Source organism: Vespa velutina, chromosome 18 (genome assembly GCF_912470025.1).
Source record: "Vespa velutina chromosome 18, iVesVel2.1, whole genome shotgun sequence".
NCBI lineage: Eukaryota > Metazoa > Arthropoda > Insecta > Hymenoptera > Vespidae > Vespa > Vespa velutina.
In genome coordinates, this window is record NC_062205.1 from 3,535,965 (window position 1) to 3,556,073 (window position 20,109).

At 34.7% G+C, this 20,109-nt stretch overlaps 1 protein-coding gene across 8 annotated transcripts; it reads left to right on the top strand.

The window, feature by feature from the left end:
• Positions 1-2,099: 2,099 nt before the first annotated feature.
• Positions 2,100-16,190, top strand: LOC124955411. Of its 8 annotated transcripts, XM_047509787.1 has the most exons (9): positions 2,118-2,422; positions 2,531-2,637; positions 6,245-6,505; positions 6,945-7,845; positions 7,996-8,147; positions 8,770-9,019; positions 10,953-11,174; positions 11,522-11,735; positions 13,288-16,190. In XM_047509787.1, exons 3-9 carry the CDS (start codon positions 6,272-6,274, stop codon positions 13,295-13,297), a joined length of 1,983 nt encoding a protein of 660 aa, XP_047365743.1. In that variant the 5' UTR covers positions 2,118-2,422; positions 2,531-2,637; positions 6,245-6,271; the 3' UTR covers positions 13,298-16,190. The 8 variants fall into 8 exon arrangements, with proteins under 8 accessions (XP_047365744.1, XP_047365743.1, XP_047365742.1 ...); XM_047509788.1 differs by lacking the exon at positions 2,531-2,637 and having other exon boundaries at positions 2,100-2,137; XM_047509786.1 differs by lacking the exon at positions 2,531-2,637.
• Positions 16,191-20,109: the final 3,919 nt, after the last annotated feature.

A 20,109-nucleotide genomic window follows, 5' to 3' on the forward strand; every position in this document is an offset into this window, starting at 1 on the left:
AATACTGAAGATTAATGCTGAACATTCTAAATTAGAAAGAGATTAATTTGAAAAAAAAAAAAAAAAAAGAAATTTAATACGAAGAAAATAAGATTATGAGAATATATTAATTATGGATACGTTGGCACTATTATTAATTTATCGTATGTACGGCATTTAAAATAGAAATACTGTATCGTGATAATGAATGCGTTAATATGTAACAATTCTTTTCAAAAAGAAAAATAAAATATCCTCAAACGATTCGGTCCAACAAGTGGCCGTTATAATGATGGCTGTTCTATTTTTTGTATTCTAGAATTTATTTATCGCCAGGAAATTAATCTTTTTATTTATTCTTTATACATTAAATTTAGCAAGTACGAAATAATAGACATAATGCAAACATTATAACTCGTTCTTTTTGATAAGATTGGATAATTGACTTCTTTGATAAATGAAACAAGGAAATGTAATTATCGAATTGAATTTTTATAGAATGAAAATGATTAGTCAGACATAATTCCAATTGTAAATGCGAAGGAATGATTGAAAAAGGAAATACTTTCGTGTCTCATTGGATTGTACAATAAAGAATATATTAATATCGTAGTAAATATCGATTTTACCACGTGGAAATTATTACGTATCAAGATTAATTCATAAATTTTTAAGAGAAAAAAAAGAGAAATAGTAATGTGCTCGATTGTTTGCATCTTTAGAAAGGCTGTTTACAATATCGAATACTACGTTTGAATGAACCGATAGTGTCATCTCGGTTCAAGGCCGCCGCCGGGCATACAATGGATTTTTATTTTGTTTACATTCTCTCTTCTGCATTTTAATTTCTCGATTTATTTTATTAGATTTATAAATACATCCACAAACACTCTGCTATGATAATCTTTGAATATTGAAATGAAATTAATTTCGCGAGTTAAATGTGACGCTTTTATTAAATTCGATTACATAAAAATCCTATTATAATTATCAAATATTTTAATTTATCGTTACTAAAACATTTATTAATACGATATAACGACACATAAACGTAATATAATATTGAATGTAACCTGTTTTATATCTGTTTTAATGTACGATTATTAATTACGAGAAGATAATTTGATGATAATTCAATTAAATATTAAAACATAACAATGAAATCCTAATTTGTTTTCGTTCCTTCATCTTTATCCAATAAAAAGTCTTTCAATCGAGTGGACTTCAAAATTCTATTATAATTTTGTCATGTTATACGTTATTTCGATGTAAATACAAAATATGTGTATCATTACGATATATCATAAATAATTAATATGATCGAATATCGTATAAGAAATTTGAAATGTTAATTTAGCCATCTAAGATCCAATCCAGAGATTATTCCCGAAATCGATCGTTTTATTTACAGCGTTTGAGTACCTTTACGATACGATATGTCGCAACGTAATCGAAAAGAATTTTTTTTTTTAATACGGACGTACGATCAAAAAGAAAGAATGGAAAAAGAAAGGAGAGAAATCAACAAAGATAGAAGAACGTTGGTGGCATTGAATCTGCGCAAAATCGGAATTTCGTCGAGGGAGGCACCGCTCGGCCTTCTTCTCGCCCTTCAATAAAAATCAATTTTTATAAATAGACTGCGAAAGGATTCTTAGCAAAGTATGGAAAAAGGCTGAGTATTGGCGCGAAATGGATCGTACTTTTTAAATGCATATGTATCAGCTATCTTTAAGTAACTCGAGTGTGAACCATGTAGGAACCGTCGAGTACAAACGGTCGATGACGTTGCTTTTTCCACAACGAAAATAACACTATCATTGGACACATTCTTGTTTCGATATACTCATAGCTCTCTCTCTCTATATATAGAGCTATTGGTATATGTATATATATATATATATATATATATATATATCGTGTGTGTGTGTGTGTGCGTGAACGCGCGCGTAGATAGCACACTCTTATAGAGATGCGTAGGTAGAAGAATCGAAGGGATCCCGTAAGGTAAAGGAAGAAGGACGGTGAGGATGGATAAAGATGATTCGGGGGTGAGAACGAGCTAGAGGGAGGGTCTGTACGTTCCGTGATACGCCCCGCGTTATATGCTCGCGCTCCTTCGAACGGGCCGTTCAGTTGGATTCAAGCCGCGAACGAGGTAACTTGTGTCGTGAGATAACTTAGAATCCCCACTTAACACGACTAACCCTGTCTTATTCTCGAAAGATTTTTCATTTTAACATCTATGCCACGACATATCTTCTATTGTCGTTCTTTTCGCTGATATCCGCTGATAATTGATTGTTGAAAGATATTACCATTGCTCATAGTGAAATATCTCTATATCAGCTTTGTGAGTTCCTCAGTGATATTGTAAACACACGGTAGGGAGCCCGTTCCAAGGAACATGAATCCAAAACTTCATTCGTCTTTTTACTCGGAGGTGAGCTTCCGAGTTCTTATTTTTCTATTATGTAAATAGAATTTTTGTTCGATCCATGATACATATCAAATTGTTTACGTGTAAATAACTTATTGTCCAAAATTTTAGCGTCGCAACATTCAGCGCCGTCATAGCTGTTGTACGTTAACGTTGTACATTACGCTGATGTACATTAGAAGAAAGCTAATGGAATGAGCAAATTCTATGTTTACGTGGTAACGATAAAAATAATCTAGTTAATAGATCATCTAGTATCGTCACCGTGAATGAAAGTTAACGTGTTTCCATTAACGCTGATGTTATCTACTTCGCGATTACATTTTCTGACGCTTCGATCTTTCAGCTAGAATTGTGTAATTAACGAATACATCGGAAAAGTAGTAGAGAGATGAAACTATAGAAAATAGAATAACTGATATTTTTGTAACAAAACCTTAAATCAGATTTCAATTGTATCTCTAATTAATTATTATGAGAGAAGAACGCTGAATAATCGTTACAGATGTTTGCCGCTTATTAATTTAATTAAATAAACGAATAAATAACTAGAATCTTTTTTATTTTTTCATACGTTTTCGTATTGTAATTAAGTCTCGAAAAGAGCTTTTATCGAGTAAAATCGTTTTTCAACTGGTTAAATCGTCATCAATTATTTTGTATGTAATCATAAATCATTTTCATTGGTACACAGAATTTAATTGGACATACGCGTGCGTATAACATCTACTTAAGCAGATTACAAATAATACCGGTTAATATATTTATGTCTTATACGTGCGTTAATGATCAAGACTCATTTAATTTGTCGTGATAATTAGAAAAGAACAATAACTATTAAACATGTTTTAGTTTAAACTAATTTTACTTTCCCGTTGTTTAAAATTCTACTTGGAATACATAGGAGTATTGCAGTCATACAATGATATTGATTACTATAACGTAGATACGACTAACACTAGACATTATTTCTTCCGAGCATATTTATTTTATTTAAATATATAGAAAGAATAAAGGGATTATTTAATTCAATTTTTTTTTTCTTTTTTTTTCTTTGATAAAATCATTCCTACGAACGAATTGAGTTAATGTTTACGATAGTAGGTGGTAGTGATTGTTGCGTGCGCAGGTGAAAGCGCGGCACGCAATGCTTCAGTAAATTTAACGTTTTTCCCTATATGCCGTTTTACCGTGTCCGCTTTTGCAAAGATAAAATCATTTTAATTGATTGGCTTTGAAGTACGCTTTAAACGGGCGTTCAAACATTTTTCTCTCCAACGCAATGGTCGCAAATGATCTAACTTTTGCATAATAATTTCCTATCATTTATTTTAATTATTATGCATTTCGCGATAATGACCCAAAGAAATCTCATTGGGTTGAAAGGGAGAAAAGGAATGAAAGAGAAAAAGAAAAAAATAGAAAGGGCACGCGTTTATTATAAAAATAAATTTTCTTTTGAATTGAATATTACGAAGAGAACAATATCTATGATAAAGTATGTATGTATTAAAATATCACCGATCAATATTTTCTCTATTTAATAAAACGATATTTATTAATATAATTAACGATTATTTTTCTTTTTTTCCACGCGATAAATAAAGAATATGAATCAGGAAATCTGATGAATGATAAGTTTATATCAAAGGCTCCTTAAAGTTTCTCTAACATTTTACAAAGATGTGTCTGACATTTCGGCTTTTTCCACTGAATTGCAGCTTCATACTCATAAAGCAATACCGTATTTATAGTTGGATGCAGGTCACCGACTTCTCTCGTTTCAGAAATTAATTATACTTTACGGAATATATCTGTATTAAAATTGACAAACACATTATACTCACATCGCGAAAACTTCACAATAACATTGAGTTTATCGAGTTGATTTATCTCGTATCAACGATTTTCGCGCTTTCGTCAAATCGCATGAAAACAATTATTAAATATTTATATAGCCAAGCTGTATGAAGTAACGTTGTTTCAGTTAATTCATATTTTGAAGGAGGTAATTGAAATAGAAAGAAAAGAAATAGAATCTTCATTCTGGTTAAAACAATCTAACGGCAATAAAGGTTGAAAGGAAATAGTAGAGTAGAGTTGGAACAGGTTCTACTCGAAATTGGCTTTTATTTTGCCCCGTTAAACTGGCTCTTTCTCTTTCCTCGCCATTGGCCATCTTTCTTCCTCTCTCTCTCTCTCTCTCTCTCTCTCTCTCTCCCCCTCTCTCATTCTTTTTCTTTTCTTTTTTTTTCGTCTAGTTGAAAAGTCCGTAAGAAACAAATGGATTTCGGTAATTCTAAAGGATATGGTAAAAGAAAAGGTAGTCTCATCAAAAGAGGATGGTCCGGAGAAGAGATAGCTGGAAATACGGTCATTGATCCATACTCGGGTTAATGGAATCTTTGTCTGTAAACCACACAAAGAGTATTTTGGTCGCTCGATGAACGCCCACCGAAGTCTTTGTTTGGTCGGCAAGCCGTCTCATCGCTACGCGACAACCACATTTTACTTTAATCATATTGTTGACCGTTTGATTGAAATCCAACTTTATGTAAAGTGACTCGATTTAAATGCTTTATGGGAATAATAGTAATATCTCTTGCTTTTGTTTTTGCATTTTGTAAAACGAATCATAAACACGTTCAATTATTTTCCAACGATTGGATTCATTTTTTGTTTGTTTGTATATTTCTTTTCTTTCTATTTTTTTTTTTCCTTTTTTTTTTTTTTGTTGTCTTTCTTACATTCAAGCAAGAAAAATTAAAAACCGATAAATGGTCGAGTGAATAAATACGATACGATTTTTTGTGCAACATTCGTCAATGTATTTGTCAATTATCATCCGTAATAATTACAATAAGAAACATTATCACGTTTCCGATCGTTATCTCAAGGGATCGTGTGTACATATTTTACATATTCGTATTTATGAGAGTATTCAGGATTTAATATAATTGATAAAGGAGGAAAACGTAGAAAAAAAAAAGGAAAAGAAATGGTTAAGAATATACATGAAATTTTTAATACATTGCTTAGCAGATTCACGCTATAAATTGTAGGATGAAACTGAGGGACTTACGATGGTCGTCTCATTGCTAAGCTCCCCGGGTTACTAAGATTATTCCCACGTACTGAAGGCGGTGCGTCGACGATGGAATAACAAGTTCCTGCAAGGTGGAAGCCGAATGTCAGAACGGAGTGCGTAGTATATCTCATAGAGTTACATGTGGAGGGTTGAACATGGGATATACGTTACCAAGGGCTTATCTCATAAACCAGCAATATGTCATACAAGAATGCTTTGTATTAAGATATCGTTGTCCTTACTCCTACATGCAAAATCCCCTTCCCCCCCTACCCCTCCCCCCTCCCCCCTCCCCCCCATCGGGTTTGAATGTTATCCAACCAGAGATTATAATACGAACGTATCAGCTTTCAATTTATGTCAAGTTTGTTTCTAAAATTTCAACAAATTTATTTACTTCTCTGGATATTTCATTGTTTTAAACGACACTCGATATTCCTGTCAACGCAATATCATATTTAATGTCAGAGAAAGTTCACTCATGATTTTTTTTCGATCATAGTCGACAAGTTGAAAGCTATTTCACGCTTTTACAATACGAAGAGGAAGGTGGTGCTATAATTATCGAGACAATAAAAAAGATTTGACGTTATCTACGCTTCGTAGGACTTTTATCATTAGTTTTATAATAGATATAATATACATTGGGGAATAATTGAGGGTCGAGATGTTAGATAGATATAAATAGATTAATATGATATTAAATTACGTACTTTTATATAAAGAACTTTGTCAAGTTTTAGGATTGAAAAGATGTCGCCGTGATGTTACATCGAAGCGCGTCATCGCGACGCCGCCGGGCGTCACGAAGTGTTGCAAACTCGAGTCATCCTGCTTCATCTCCTACGAGCAGAGGACGTCGAGCAAGCGTTGCCACGGAAAAGCCTGATCTTTTGACTCAGATCAGTCCTTACAGCACGATGGAAAGACAGAAATCACCGAGAGGAAGCGTCGTACCGAATATAGCACTCGATGTTGAAAATGATTTACCGGAAGAGGTTTCTCTCAACTTATATTTCACTTTAGAAAATGCACATGCATGTCTCGCAACCTGATTTTCAGAAAAATTTTCTTTCCAAAGTTTTACGAAAGTAGTTCCAGTTTATTCGGTAAACTTTCTTTTTACGGTTTCTCACGGAACGACATTGTCCACGGAATATTTGAGTTTCTTAAAACTGGAAGACGGTTTTAATTAAAAAAAAACGGGGCCGGGGGAGGGGAAAAAATGCAAAAAAGGAAGAAAGAAGAAATGTACAAATGCTATGTAATACACGTAAAGAAAGAAATCTTCGGACGTGCTACGAAAAAAGAGAGATTATTTTCTTTAAGAATAACAATATATAAGATCCTCATATTCTTTGTATTTATAATAAAAACTTTTTGATATCGAAATCCAATATAGATATAAAGAAAAATCTTTCCTTATATATATTGTAGGGCAGCGGTCGAAGGATTTTACCAGATCTGGATTATGGTGGATCTCGCAACAATTTAACAGCAGACATTGCTCGAAGTCCACGTAACTCCTTGATACCTGAGGATTACTGTAGAAGTCCTCGTGGTTCTTTGATACCCGATTCTGGTCGAAGTCCACGCAACAGTCTGGTACCGGACATAAGTAGATCGCCCCGAAACAGTTTGACCCCGGACGCTCCTCATAGTTCAAGACATTCATTGGTCCCCGACGTGGCTTACAATCGCAGTCCACGAAATAGTCTGATACCTCTCGGTGGTTCAAGGACATCTCTAATGGCAGAAAATGGAAATATAACGGGGAACCGTAGTCCCAGACACTCTTTGGTACCAGACTCGGGCAGAAGTCCACGCGGGAGCGTAGCAAATCTGGAATTTGATCGTAGTCCACGTGGTTCTATTTGTCCTGAAATAGTTAGGACTGGAAGAGCGGGTGCGACGACGCCGTTAGAAATCGATAGAAGTCCACGAGGATCCTTAAGTTCCGAATGCGCGAATCAGAGTCCACGAGGTTCGATAGCACCGGATCCTAATCGTTCTCCAAGGGGTTCAATCGCGCCGGATCCGAATCGTTCTCCGAGAGGGTCTATTTGTCCCGAGGGAAATCGCAGTCCACGTGGCTCAATAGTTACCCACGAACAAGCAAATAGATCTCCTCGTGGCAGCATTGTCGTTAACGATTTGGAAAGGCATTGCAGAGGTATCGCTGGTCACAACGACGAGGAAAATAGAAGTCCCAGGGGAAGTATAGCTCCAGAGAGTATCGACAGAAGTCCCAGGGGTAGCCTCGGTGGAGGACTGGATAGAAGAATTACCAAAAGCAATTTGACATTGCAGGATCCGAGAAGAGCTTCCGCCGATCAAGGTGAATTACTTGAGCTCTATCTTCTCGTACCTTTCGAGATAATCGATTAAATACGGAGAAAGCGCGAGAGAGAGAGAGAGAGAGAGAGAGAGAAAATTCAAGAAATATAAATATCAAGACTTCGCTTTCGAATTATTTTATTTGTCGTAGGAACTGTGAGAAGCCGTAGTTCCTCGCCCTATCGTCAAAAGGATATGAATTCTAGTAGCGTAAGATCAGCAGGGAATGGAGCTCAAATTAATCTCGCACACGGCGGGAATTCTTGGACGGAATCCAGACGAGCAAGTAGTTCCGTTTCTCAGGTATGTAATTATTTATCTTTCGCTTGGAAAAGCACAGTAATATTTCCAATCAAATTTGACGCGGCTCTTATATTGCGATATAATAAACTGAAGGAAAAGTATCGAGGTTTATAATGAGAAGATACTAAATTATTGAGATATAAAAATTGACGATTCCTAAGTTAAGCGTTTGAAAGAGATTGTAAGGATAGAATAACGTTGCGTTCTTTCATTTCTTCTCTCTCTCTCTCTCTCTTTCTCTTTTATATATATATTTTTTTTTCCTTTTTTTAACATATCCTGCTAGGTGCAGGACCGCGTGTTATGTGCAAACTATAAATAGGTTAGTCCTTCGTATGCCTTCCCAAGAATTTCGTTATACGACAAGCGCCAGATAGTAACGCTGTTTACAAAATGCATTTTCTCGCCTGGAAAAAGACTCTCGCTCGGTTACGCTCTGAGCTATTCTTTAATGCTCTCCCCCGTCCTCTTTCAATTTATTTACTTTTTTTTCTCTTCTTTCTACGTCATCCAACGTTGGCAGAATAAAAAATTGAAAACGTTTAATGTTAGCTCGATAAGTGAATAGGTATTCTTTTGAAAGGAAAATTAGAAAATTCGAATCCATAGAATCGAATTGCAGTTTTCAGGCGACGAGTCGCGTCGATTGTGCGCCGGAATTATCAAAATACCAGAGAAGGGCACTTTGGAAACCGCAAACCTCGGAGTGGCGACCTACGGTTCCGTGGTCTTTCAACTGAAGGACGCCCATCTCGAGGCCAACGGCACGTGCGACTTCGTTTTCCGTGCTCTGAGGGTCATTAGCAAGACAATGATAGTTACCATATGTCTTGTGGTCCTTTCTACTATGCCTATTCTGATGTTTATTCTAGGTAAGTGATAAGGATTCTAAAATTGTTTGCATTAATAAAAAAAAATGTTGCAATCGATAACCCTTGAAGAAGGTTCGCTCGCTAAATCCCGTTCATAAAAATCTATGGATTACGTCGGCACAGATATTATTACACCTAGGTATAAGACTATCCAGCTTTAAAAAAAAAGAAAAAAAAAACAAACAAGAAAAAAGAAAAGTTCGCTAAGAGATATCTATAGCCGGTGTAACTTACGTGCGTCTTTATACATCACCTCCTACTTTTTATAGATACTTCAATTAGATTAAATAATTCTCTTTTGTTCGCATTCATTTATATATAACTGTCCACGAAGCATAACAGAATATCTTTCCGGGGAAAGTAAAAAATTTCTTTCAACTTGTCAAAATTTCGACGATTAGTTCAAATAAACGATGCAGAATATTTATTTACTTTTCATTATTATTTACTATATATTGATGAGTAGTTTCATTATTTCATTTATTTTCTACGAAAACTTTCAATGACGGCTTGTTAAAATAGTTTTCGATGGTTCGAGTTCGTTTGATGATCCCCTAAAGTCTATTAAGAACTTCCAATAGTTCAATACTTTAATCATTATATCGACGACGTTTTGCGTGTTAAGCGACAGCTTTCGCGGTCCTTCGTATTGAATGACAAAGTACCTTTGTATCCCCGTGAATGGAAAATATCTCATTGATTTATTCGAGATGGTGCCAGAATATTTTCTATCGTAAAGGAGAAAAAAAAAAGAAATCGGAAAGAAACGAAAGGATCGAACCTGTCGACAGCCATGTCCCGTACGAAGAACTGCTATTAATTAGGAATACCATTACCCCTTTCTTTACTAAAGGTAACTATGGTCACCTAATGTTCGCTGTATAGTCAAAAGTGACTATAGTCATCAAACGTTGCACGTACATACGTTGTGTACTAAAGGTAGTAATCCAACGTTGTACGTTTGCTGTATACCAAAGGTGATTATAATCGCTCAGATAAAGTTTTGCATGAATTAAGAACATAAAATTTTTACGTAGCGTATCTTGATATTAAAGCAACGCCCTTTATCCTCGCCATTTCACTTATAACTCGTATTAATATTAATTTGATATAATTTTAATAATAAATCGATGATACGCTTAATGGAACAAAGCGTCAAATTAACGTCTTACAATCTGCGGTCAAATCCGTGATAGGGAAAGGGATTGAAAACTTTCAATGTCGCGTTCCATTCTAATTCAATGCCGTTTTTCTATTTTCAATGAACTCTAACGTAGTTCATTCGACTTCGCCGACACTCGGGAAATCTTCCCGAGGAGCATAAGGATCAAAAGGATTAAATTATAGAGGACATCCGGCATCATTGGCAAGTTAATTGGCTCTCTTGGGTTTAAAACACGCGATCCGATATCGTGACACGCCTACAACGAACGAACTTATTTGTGAAGTTTCATAATCATATCTCATAGATGCGTGGGCATAGATTCTTGATCTGATTTACTACAAGCAGGATGCGTCTTCAATAGGACTACTAGGAATCGTAGAGCCTTTCTTAGAATCAATATGGCGTATAAATATGCCGTGTGCAAATAGCTGCAAATGCATGACTCTGCAATTCGTTTGAGAAAGTTAAGTTAAATTTCTCAGGATCTGTTTGTGACTGATTGAATGAAATATTTTGTATTCGGGGAAAAAAAAAAGATAGTTTTCCTACCGAAATTGTGCGCCGTAAATTTATGTTATAAAAATGTTGAATAACAACTTTTCGTTAATACCTTCGAAAAGGAATGGCTAAAGGATAAAAGTGAATCGAGAGGATATATTTTTATAAAATGAAAGGATATATATAAGCATTGCAAACTTGATCATTCATCGATTTTCCCTGTGTCCCTGTGTATATAACATTAATTTCTTAAGTTTGTCTATACTCCAGGTATACAATTCATCAAAGACTGCCCGAGGGAACCACACATTCCTCTCTACATGTTGGTCGGTGGTATTTTGGGCACCATTAGAATGTTTTGGTCACTTTACTCTCAAATACGTTCCAGAAGACCAGAAGCTCTTACCGTTCCTAATACCAGATCTTATGTTTCACCCACGAAGTTGATTTCGATAGCTCTCTCGTGCTTCCTCGTCGGTTGGTTTGCTTTAGGTAAATTATATTAAGAAATTTCTTAATAGATTAGAAAAGAAACGTTTTAACGAGAGAATCCAAAATAATAACTTATTAACTATTAGAAACGATATTCGTTGATATTCGAAATGGTTTTCTTATTGGGAAAAGTTTATCGAAATTTTTGAAATCCATTCGGTTGCGTGATATGATAATGCCATTCGAATTTCAATAGACGACGTAGACGGAATTTATAATGCTTTATGAAATTCTCCTTTCCCTCGTTGATCGAGAATCGTAAGAAAGTAAAATACGTTTCATATTTTCAAATTGTCGACGAGGAATTTTTAAAAGACCCCAACTGCTTCCTTTCCATCACGTGGTAGGACTTCCTTTTGCTTCAGGAAATTATTGGATACTCAGCATCGAATGGCCGGAATATGCACCAATGCTTTATGATCCCGACCGATGGTGCCACAAAACGCTCTACATATTCTCACTGGTTCATCTCTGCATTGTTTACGTGGCAATAGCGGCGAGTCTTTTGCTCTCTCTTGGCCTAGCATTTTGTAGAATTTGTGCGTGTCCTTGGCCCGAAAGGTAAGTCTATTCCTCTTTATTAAATCGTATCGATTTCATTTCCAATTCATTAAATAAACATCGACGACGAAAAATCAATCGGAAATGACATTAGGAAAAAGATGAAAAACTTGTAGGTCTCTAATTTTCAAAATCAAATTTACCTTACGTTTTACGTTACATCGATTGAACAATCTTCTTTGCTTTTCTTTTTTCTCGATCCTTTTTAGAGAAGCAAGCTGTTGAAAGTACTAAGGAAATTGATCGGACGTACCTTGTCTCGGCCGATCGATATTCCCCAGCTTTGTCCGCTTTTATGCTTTTCCACGTGCATTTTATGCATTCACATCGATCGTCAGAGGTTTAATTGACGTCGTTCAACCGAATACATACATGTATAATGTACGTCTACATATGCATAATTACATAGATCATTTTCTGCATCGCATAGATATTCTACGAACGTTTGTCTGTTTACAGCGAAATCATTTTTTCTGTGTCGTTAATAGAAGAAAAAAAAACAAAAAAAAAAAAAAAGAAAAAAAAAACAGTAAAGAAAGAGAAAAAGAAAAATTCATTAGTTAGAAAAATGCATTGGCCTAACTAAAACTATGGCAGGTCAATGCGTTCCGTCATTCGTGTCAACGAAGTTAAAAGTTTTCATAAATAAGAAAAAGTTTGTGATATTGATGAAGGACACAACGTGCCTGAATCGTATTCGAATCATTCTCATCACCCACCATCCCTTTTTCCCCAATCCTTTCATTGATTTCGTTGCGTGTGAGATAAATGCCTGTATTTCCCAGCTTGTTCTCGTTTCCCCTTCTCGTGTTTGTCGTGGCGCTATCGCGTACGCTCGATAATGTTTCGAGGGTAAGCACGATCGAAGAAGGGCTGGGAAATAAATCCTACGTAGAAAATTGCGATGTATCTGACACAGAGAGGAAATTGGCGAGTTGAACCTTCGCCAAAGAAATTCCTGAATTATTTTTTTTTCTTTCTCTTTTTTTCCTTTTTTATTATCTTTTCTTTTTTTCTCTTTTTTATCTCGCGTCGAACTTTCACGTATTTACAAATGCTATTGCATTTGACTTTGGTATGCGACATTATCTCTGTATTTTTCGTACTAAAGTCGGTGAAGAAAGGAGGCCAACTACGAACACGTAAAACAAATATACGAAACGAGAACACCGATTTACACGAACTAGTGCGTCGTCGTTTTTTCGTCTTGCTCGTTTATGTCACATTTCATTTGTTACCTATTGGAGAAAAATAGCTGTTTTGGTTTCTCATTTCTTTGCCTCTCTCTCTCTCTCTCTCTCCCTCCCTCCCTCCCTCCCTCTCTTTTTTCTCCCGCTTTTATGTAACACAGTTTATCATACGTTTCACGTAAAATCCCTTAATCTTTCAAGTTAATGTCAATAATCTCACGTGTTAAATTTTAATTGATTAAGCATCTCTGCTTTACGATTTGACTGATCGTAATGTCTAAATAAAATAATAAAAATCTCTACATACCTAGATAAATTCAAACTTCGCGTTGACTAATAAAAAAACGCTTGACTATTTTCAGATACAAATAACCACGGCGTTCTATTCGATCGCCAGACATTCGAGAGAAGTCAACGGCCAGTAAGAGATACCAAGATAGAGATTTGCTCGGAGGAAAAATGCTTAAAGTGGTGGAGGTAGAGGAAGACGAAGAGGAAGAGGGCTCAAACGAGCAAGGTAATGAGGTCGTCCAGAAGTATAGTAGTAAAGTACAGTTTCGTGCGCCTGATATCATAGAGTTGTAAGGAACTAGGAAAATGGGCGGAAGATAAATCGACTCCTTCCTGGTCGATCTTAACGAGTTGGGCGGGGGACGCGGGGGAGGGCGTGGGCAGTAGGGGAGAGATGGGACAAAAGAAGAAAAAAAGTAGTACCTTGCTCGTTGAATTTCAAACTATCGGTCAAACTAGTAAAAATAAAGTTCGCTCTTTATCAAGAAAAGAAAAAAAAAAAAAAGGAAAAAAAAGGAAAAAAAGAAAAAAGAAAAAAAAAAGAAGATCATTGCTGCTTCATAAAAAGTATATAACGAGTATAATAAGCGATCTTTCGATAAACTTTCGAATTCATTGTACGTAGATCGTACGTGATAATTTTCGAGTAATCGTACGATATTAATTGTGAAAACTTAGAGAAAGAAGAAATATACGTAGGAAATGGTATAACGGATAAAGAGGAGACGAACGAAGAGGCTTGCGCAGGTAACGTATCGTTAAGTAGAAAAGATCCATTATAGCCGGACTGTTCTAACGCTTTAATTAAAGATAGAAAACAAGTGATCCGTTTACCCGACGAACCAGCTGCGCAAGCTTTATTAAAAGACGGACAAAGCAATGAAAATTTTCCTTTTGAAATTCCTCGTGGAATTGGCCAAAATTATGATCGCAAAATAAAGAGAGAGAGAAGCTTAAAGTTGAAGGATCGATAAGTGTCAACAGGCCACGCATTTGTCCATTCTGTATCTAGCCGTTGGAGAATGGATTTTCGTAAAAAACGAAATCGTTTTTACGATAGTAACAAATGTTCCTCTTTTTCTTCTTTCAATCGATGCGTGTTGAACACGCAATGTTCGATGGACCAATACAAAACAAAAACAAAAAAAAAAAAAAAAGAAACAAGAAAAGAAGTACGAAGCACGTAACAACTAACGCAAGAAAATTCCCGATCTCGTTCAATCCTTACAAATTTTCCTTTACGCCCGTGATATATAACATTTTCTATGAGAACATTGGTTGAATCGAGTACGATATATCCTAAAATTCGTTACTTGATTTATTGAAAAGATCCTTTCGTAGACGGAAAGATTCGAACGTTGCAATTTAGATATCACGAACTGAAACGGTTACGATCGTTCCTTCGAAATTTGATTTCAACTTTTCAACGCGATATTCGTATCTTTCTTTAACACCGGACAAGCATCGATCGTTTCCGTCATCGTGTCGTGGATGTAAGTGCGATAGGAATATAGTTTCTCGATTTCTCTTGGCAACTATCGAAGGTCGTAAGTAAGTGAAACTCTTTGAGAACATACATACGTGCTCGATTCAACTTTTAAGAAAAGTGAGAAAGAAGGAAAGGAAATCAAGCAATGAACGTCTTTATTTTTCTACGACTTTCTAAGGTCCCTGTGGAAAAGATGGAGACTCATTTTTTCTTTTTTCTTTTTCCTTATTTTTCTGTGCGTTTATATGTTCCTCTCTCTCTCTCTCTCTCTCTCTCTCTCTCTCCCTCTCTCTCTTTCTCTCTCTTTCTCTTTTTCTCTTACTTTCTCTTTTTCTTTCTCGCATGGACGAAATTAAAGTATCAACGTAAGTGATAACCCATATACATATATCTAAGTTTTATATCTGTCATCAAACGCAGATATATTTTGATTTATGAAAGTCGAAAGAATAGGTAATTATGCACGTATATTATATATATATGTATATATATAATATATATATATATACCTATGCACAGTCAAGTTTTTATTTTGGCAAAGATCCAATGCGGCAAACATCGCTCTCCCCTTATCTACAAAGTCTTTAGCGGTCTTTTGCAAGAACTCGTCATGCTGAAGAATCAACGTCAATTAAAATTTATATTAATGCTTTCAGCAATGTAGAGAACTTATCTACCTACTTACACATACACACCCAATACATTTATACATTGTATAATGTTTTAGTCCAAGAATAGGGGAGACGAGCTTGATATTTGCGAATGACATAAGCGTAAATATGTATATATATATATATATATATATATATATATATATATATATATATCTACATAAGTACATATATGTATGTGTACAATCGGTAAGCGTCCGGTTAAAGCGTTGCTTCTCCTATGCTCACGTAGCTAAATACGTACGTAATGGAGTATTATTATACCAGTATTATACTCTTCTCTTTGTGCAAATTTGCACGATAATCATACGATAAAGCATATGTCTTTTTCCATTCTTTTTTTTCGTATTCCTTTTATATTACGACTATGCAGTGGTTCGACAACGGGTCCATATATTTCATTGTTCGTACGAGTACTTATCTATATATCGTAGAATATATATAATAATTATTCAAGCTTTATACGATCTTGCTGCGGTGTAAAATGTTTTTCTTTCCATTAGCAGAGTGTCAACTATTTCATCGGTGAAATTCATCAACGATTACCTTTATTGGCAAACAAATGATACGAGAAAATCTTTTCTTTTAAAAAAGGCCAAAGGTTATCTCGTTATCTTTCAACGAATCGATAGATAAAAGGTAAGAAAAGAAACGAAATAAATGTACACTGACACGAGCATTGGCATGCTATATGTATTATATATCGACTGCTCATGCAATGGAAAACTTACGATATATCTGGATATACATATAATATAGATATACAAATATATATATATATATATATATATATATATACACACACATACACACATTACCTACATTTACACATACCTTAACACATATAACATACGCAAAGAAGAACTTTATCCTGGTTTTATATAGAACAATTTTCTAACCATCGAAAAGACTCGAAATGTAATAAAATATCCACGTAATCCTTTCGATGGTGAGCGCACAAAGAGAATGAGAAAGAGGATATGGATCTATCCCCTTATAGATGTAAGAGAATATAAAATGTTTTCGCATTATTCTTAGAATAGAGAGTTTATTTATTTTTATACCGAATGGTTCGATAGCACCCGATTATAATTCGATCGTTATTCCGCGAATAAAAGAGAGCTAATTGTTTTGGTTCCTTAAGAGTTTAAAAAATCGTTCGTAAATCGTTGTTAATTTTATGATCGGTTGATCATCGATTTTCGTCAAAGAAATTTGAATTTGATATACGTATGTGGTACACGTAAGTAAATTTTACGTTTGTAATTGTTCGAAAGAAAAAACGGGCGTTTTAAAATGAACATAAAGTATAATTATGCGTGTCGATGGACACATGTATTACACGCGTGTAATTAATCAATATCATTTTATAATCGCGCACAGTCGCGTATCGTGGTCCAGGCTTTAACGTAGAAAACGCACCCTCCGCGTAACACGCCGAAGAACTTTGTCGATTTGTGTTGTAAGAGATATATATATATATATATGTAATAACGAATTAGCTATGTAATATTATTGTACTTGCAACGAGGCCGACGATGAAACCTAAAGCGAATAATAAAATCAACGTCAAGGTAGAATACGACATTGTCGTCCTAGGATGTGACCCAAACAAACGCGTCGTCTTTTATAATTATTATTTTTTAATGTTTTTCGGTAGTATAGAAAGAAAAAGGATAGGAAATTACCGTCGCATTAATACTCTTAGGATTTGCGAATAGATTTTTTATAATGTTTTTCCTATTCTATCGCTATTTTCCAAGGTACAAGTTAATCGAATCAAGGGTATATAACTGCGTCCTGGGACGAATACGTCAATTTTTGGCTTTTATACGCATGCGAGCGTCTATCGAAACACGATCGAGAGAAGATCGAATATGTAAAAACATATTTGAGTTTTCTTCGATTCATAAAATTTTAAGCCACGCGTTAAACGTATTTCGTTAGATGATCTATCTACTGTCAGCTTATCGTTAGAAATATATGCCAGATACGTCCGGCCGATAAAATTTATTATTCGATGTTAAAAAGATCGATGGATGTTCGCTCGGTTTTATAATAAATATCGTCGCCGGAGGATGTGTAATATAATCGTATTAAACGATTGTATATTAATGTAAAATTATTTGTTCTACGTAATCGTGGTTGTTAATATATAGAGAGTATATTTATATTTTTATTTATTCATATAGATTATAGACATAAATGTATATTAAAGTTAGAGACAAATTGGAAATATTTAATGAAGTATTTAACGAGCGCGGCGCAGATCGGACGAACATCCCTCTCGCATTTATTTAGACTAGCATAAATTACCGAAGCAACGATTTGTCATTCGAATAAAAATCTAGCTTTCCTACTACATGTACGTAGACAACAGACAGACTCGATTTTTATCACACAAAGCATATCGAATCGTAATTTCGTAATACACGTGTCCACGTTGACGACTTAAAGGGTCCAATCATTGCTCCGAATCACGATCAGCATTTTTCATTGAAACACAAACGAGCTCCTCTCGTCACTTTTATTGAGATCTTGTGTATGCGGTTTTAAAAAAATTCATCTCTAATATTTCAGATTTAACGAACGTGCTTAAATGCAAAATAGCAAATATTTTATATAAATGATATCTCGATCGCGTTTTTCGATTTTTTAAAATTCTCAATCGTAAAGCATATCACTTTAACACATATCATTTTAACGACTCAAGACTCCATTGAAGATTATATTATACGATTAATAATGAAATTTGTAATCATTGTCCATTTCGAAACATGAAAAGAAATCAACGTTAATAAAATACGCGAACCGGATTCCTTAAATTTCTCTTCTTTTTTTTTGCAATACACATAAATGCATTTCTCTGCAAATGCTATCTCGAAATAGAAATAGAATGAAAGCATTAATATTATTGATAAGCATGCTATATCGATATTAACGTTGCCGTTAATTTAATCATATCGTCTCGATAACTTGAAGAATAAAAGTGTACCGAGTGCTTAATGTGTGTGCGCGCGCGCGTGTGTGTATGTGTGTGTGTGTGTGTGTGTGTGTGTTGGTAGGAGAAAAAGAGAAAGACAGCCGAGCAACGTAAAAACTTATCTTGTTTTCATGCTAAATTGAATTTAATATTGTTTTGCCGATGAAAGGACGTCGACGATAAGTAAAAGATAAAATCTTTTACACGCATAGAATTCGTCGGTTCACTAAAACGCGTTTATTCGGATAAGCTAGAGTCGTCTTTGTGTACACGAAGAGAACGTATTTTCGTCTTAAAAAGCATTCGATCGATTGAAACATTTTTACCGATATAAAAAAATTGTGTAAAAATGATGAAAATCGTGTATCATTGTTAACAATTGTAACTTCTTATGTTGAACGTTGAGCTGACAAAGCGAAAGCTTCCTTTAAATCGCGTCATTATATTATTCAATTTCTATGTTATCAAAGTTCTTTTCGTATATCTAAACTTTGTCAGAGATGGAAATCCGCATAGATAAATCACATAACGTTCGAATCGGGAATGGAAATGATATCCGATAGTAAAAGGATCATTTATAAAAGAGACGAATCGAGCGATTCAGGCTTACGAATAATATCGCATATCTACGATAACAGACCATACACAGTACATATATATGATGTAAACGAATATGATATTCCCATAGGTATATTAAGATCATAAATTAGATTTATTAACTGTATCGTGTATTTCTTTATACGTATATCGTGCGTACGATCTAACGAATTGATTGTAAACGATACAGTAAATATATAATAACAATAATAATAATAATAATAATAATAATAATAATAATAATACTGTAGCAACAATAATAATACAAAAAGTTATTTGTAACATTAACTCTAAAAAAAATTACAGAAATAGAAAAATGTCTACGTGAAATGCGCAGACGTGCCGCATTTTAATTCTCGTTTAATCATAAATTTTATTTGTTCGCAATTTACGCATACACATACTTACTTACCTCTTACCCGTATCTCAAAGCAACGGGATACTTCATTCTACGTATGCTTTAATTATGCACGCTTCGAGTTGCCGGCGTCAATGTCTACCATTACCTTTCGTCTGAATTGCACCATTCTGGTTATCGGATTTCCTATTCATCCATAGACAAAGCTCGTGGTGTCCCATTGATAGATCAACTAATCGACCAAAGACAGCATCCAAGGACAACACGAGGGTCGAACCATTCCATTTCTCTTAATACATATACATTTGTATACATGTATATGAATATAAACGTTAATCACGATAACGTAGGAGTTCGGTTTATTACAAAGTTGAGATAATTCTTGATATGTAAAAATGGTAAAATAGCGAGAAGATTCGGTCGATTCGTTAACCAAATAAAAATAATCGGAACTAGTCCCGATCGACCAACGTGGATTAAAGCCAAAAAATATGGAATTCGATCTAAATGTAAATGGCCATCGTGTGGTAATGTATCTAATTCATGAAAAAAAAAAAGGTAAGACTTGTGAAAAACATGCGACTCAAGAGACCCCCCAAACGTTGAACGTTTTTCGATCGGATAAAAAACTTGATAAATTCATTGATTAAATTTAATGGCTTACGTGTATGTATATACATATATATATGGATACGTAAAATTCAGAAGCGTTATAGAAATAAAGTAAAACGTTGACATGGCAACAATTTTTGTTTAATTATCACGTTCAATCTCATAGTTCAAATACACAAGAAT

Bases quoted from the DNA above. Each gene is read 5' to 3' on its own strand.
- LOC124955411 (XM_047509788.1), top strand. From the start codon at position 6,272: ATGTTACATCGAAGCGCGTCATCGCGACGCCGCCGGGCGTCACGAAGT. The intron at 6,506-6,944 runs GTTTCTCTCAAC...TATATATTGTAG, and splicing joins AAAATGATTTACCGGAAGAG to GGCAGCGGTCGAAGGATTTT. The intron at 11,175-11,521 runs GTAAATTATATT...ATCACGTGGTAG, and splicing joins CGTCGGTTGGTTTGCTTTAG to GACTTCCTTTTGCTTCAGGA.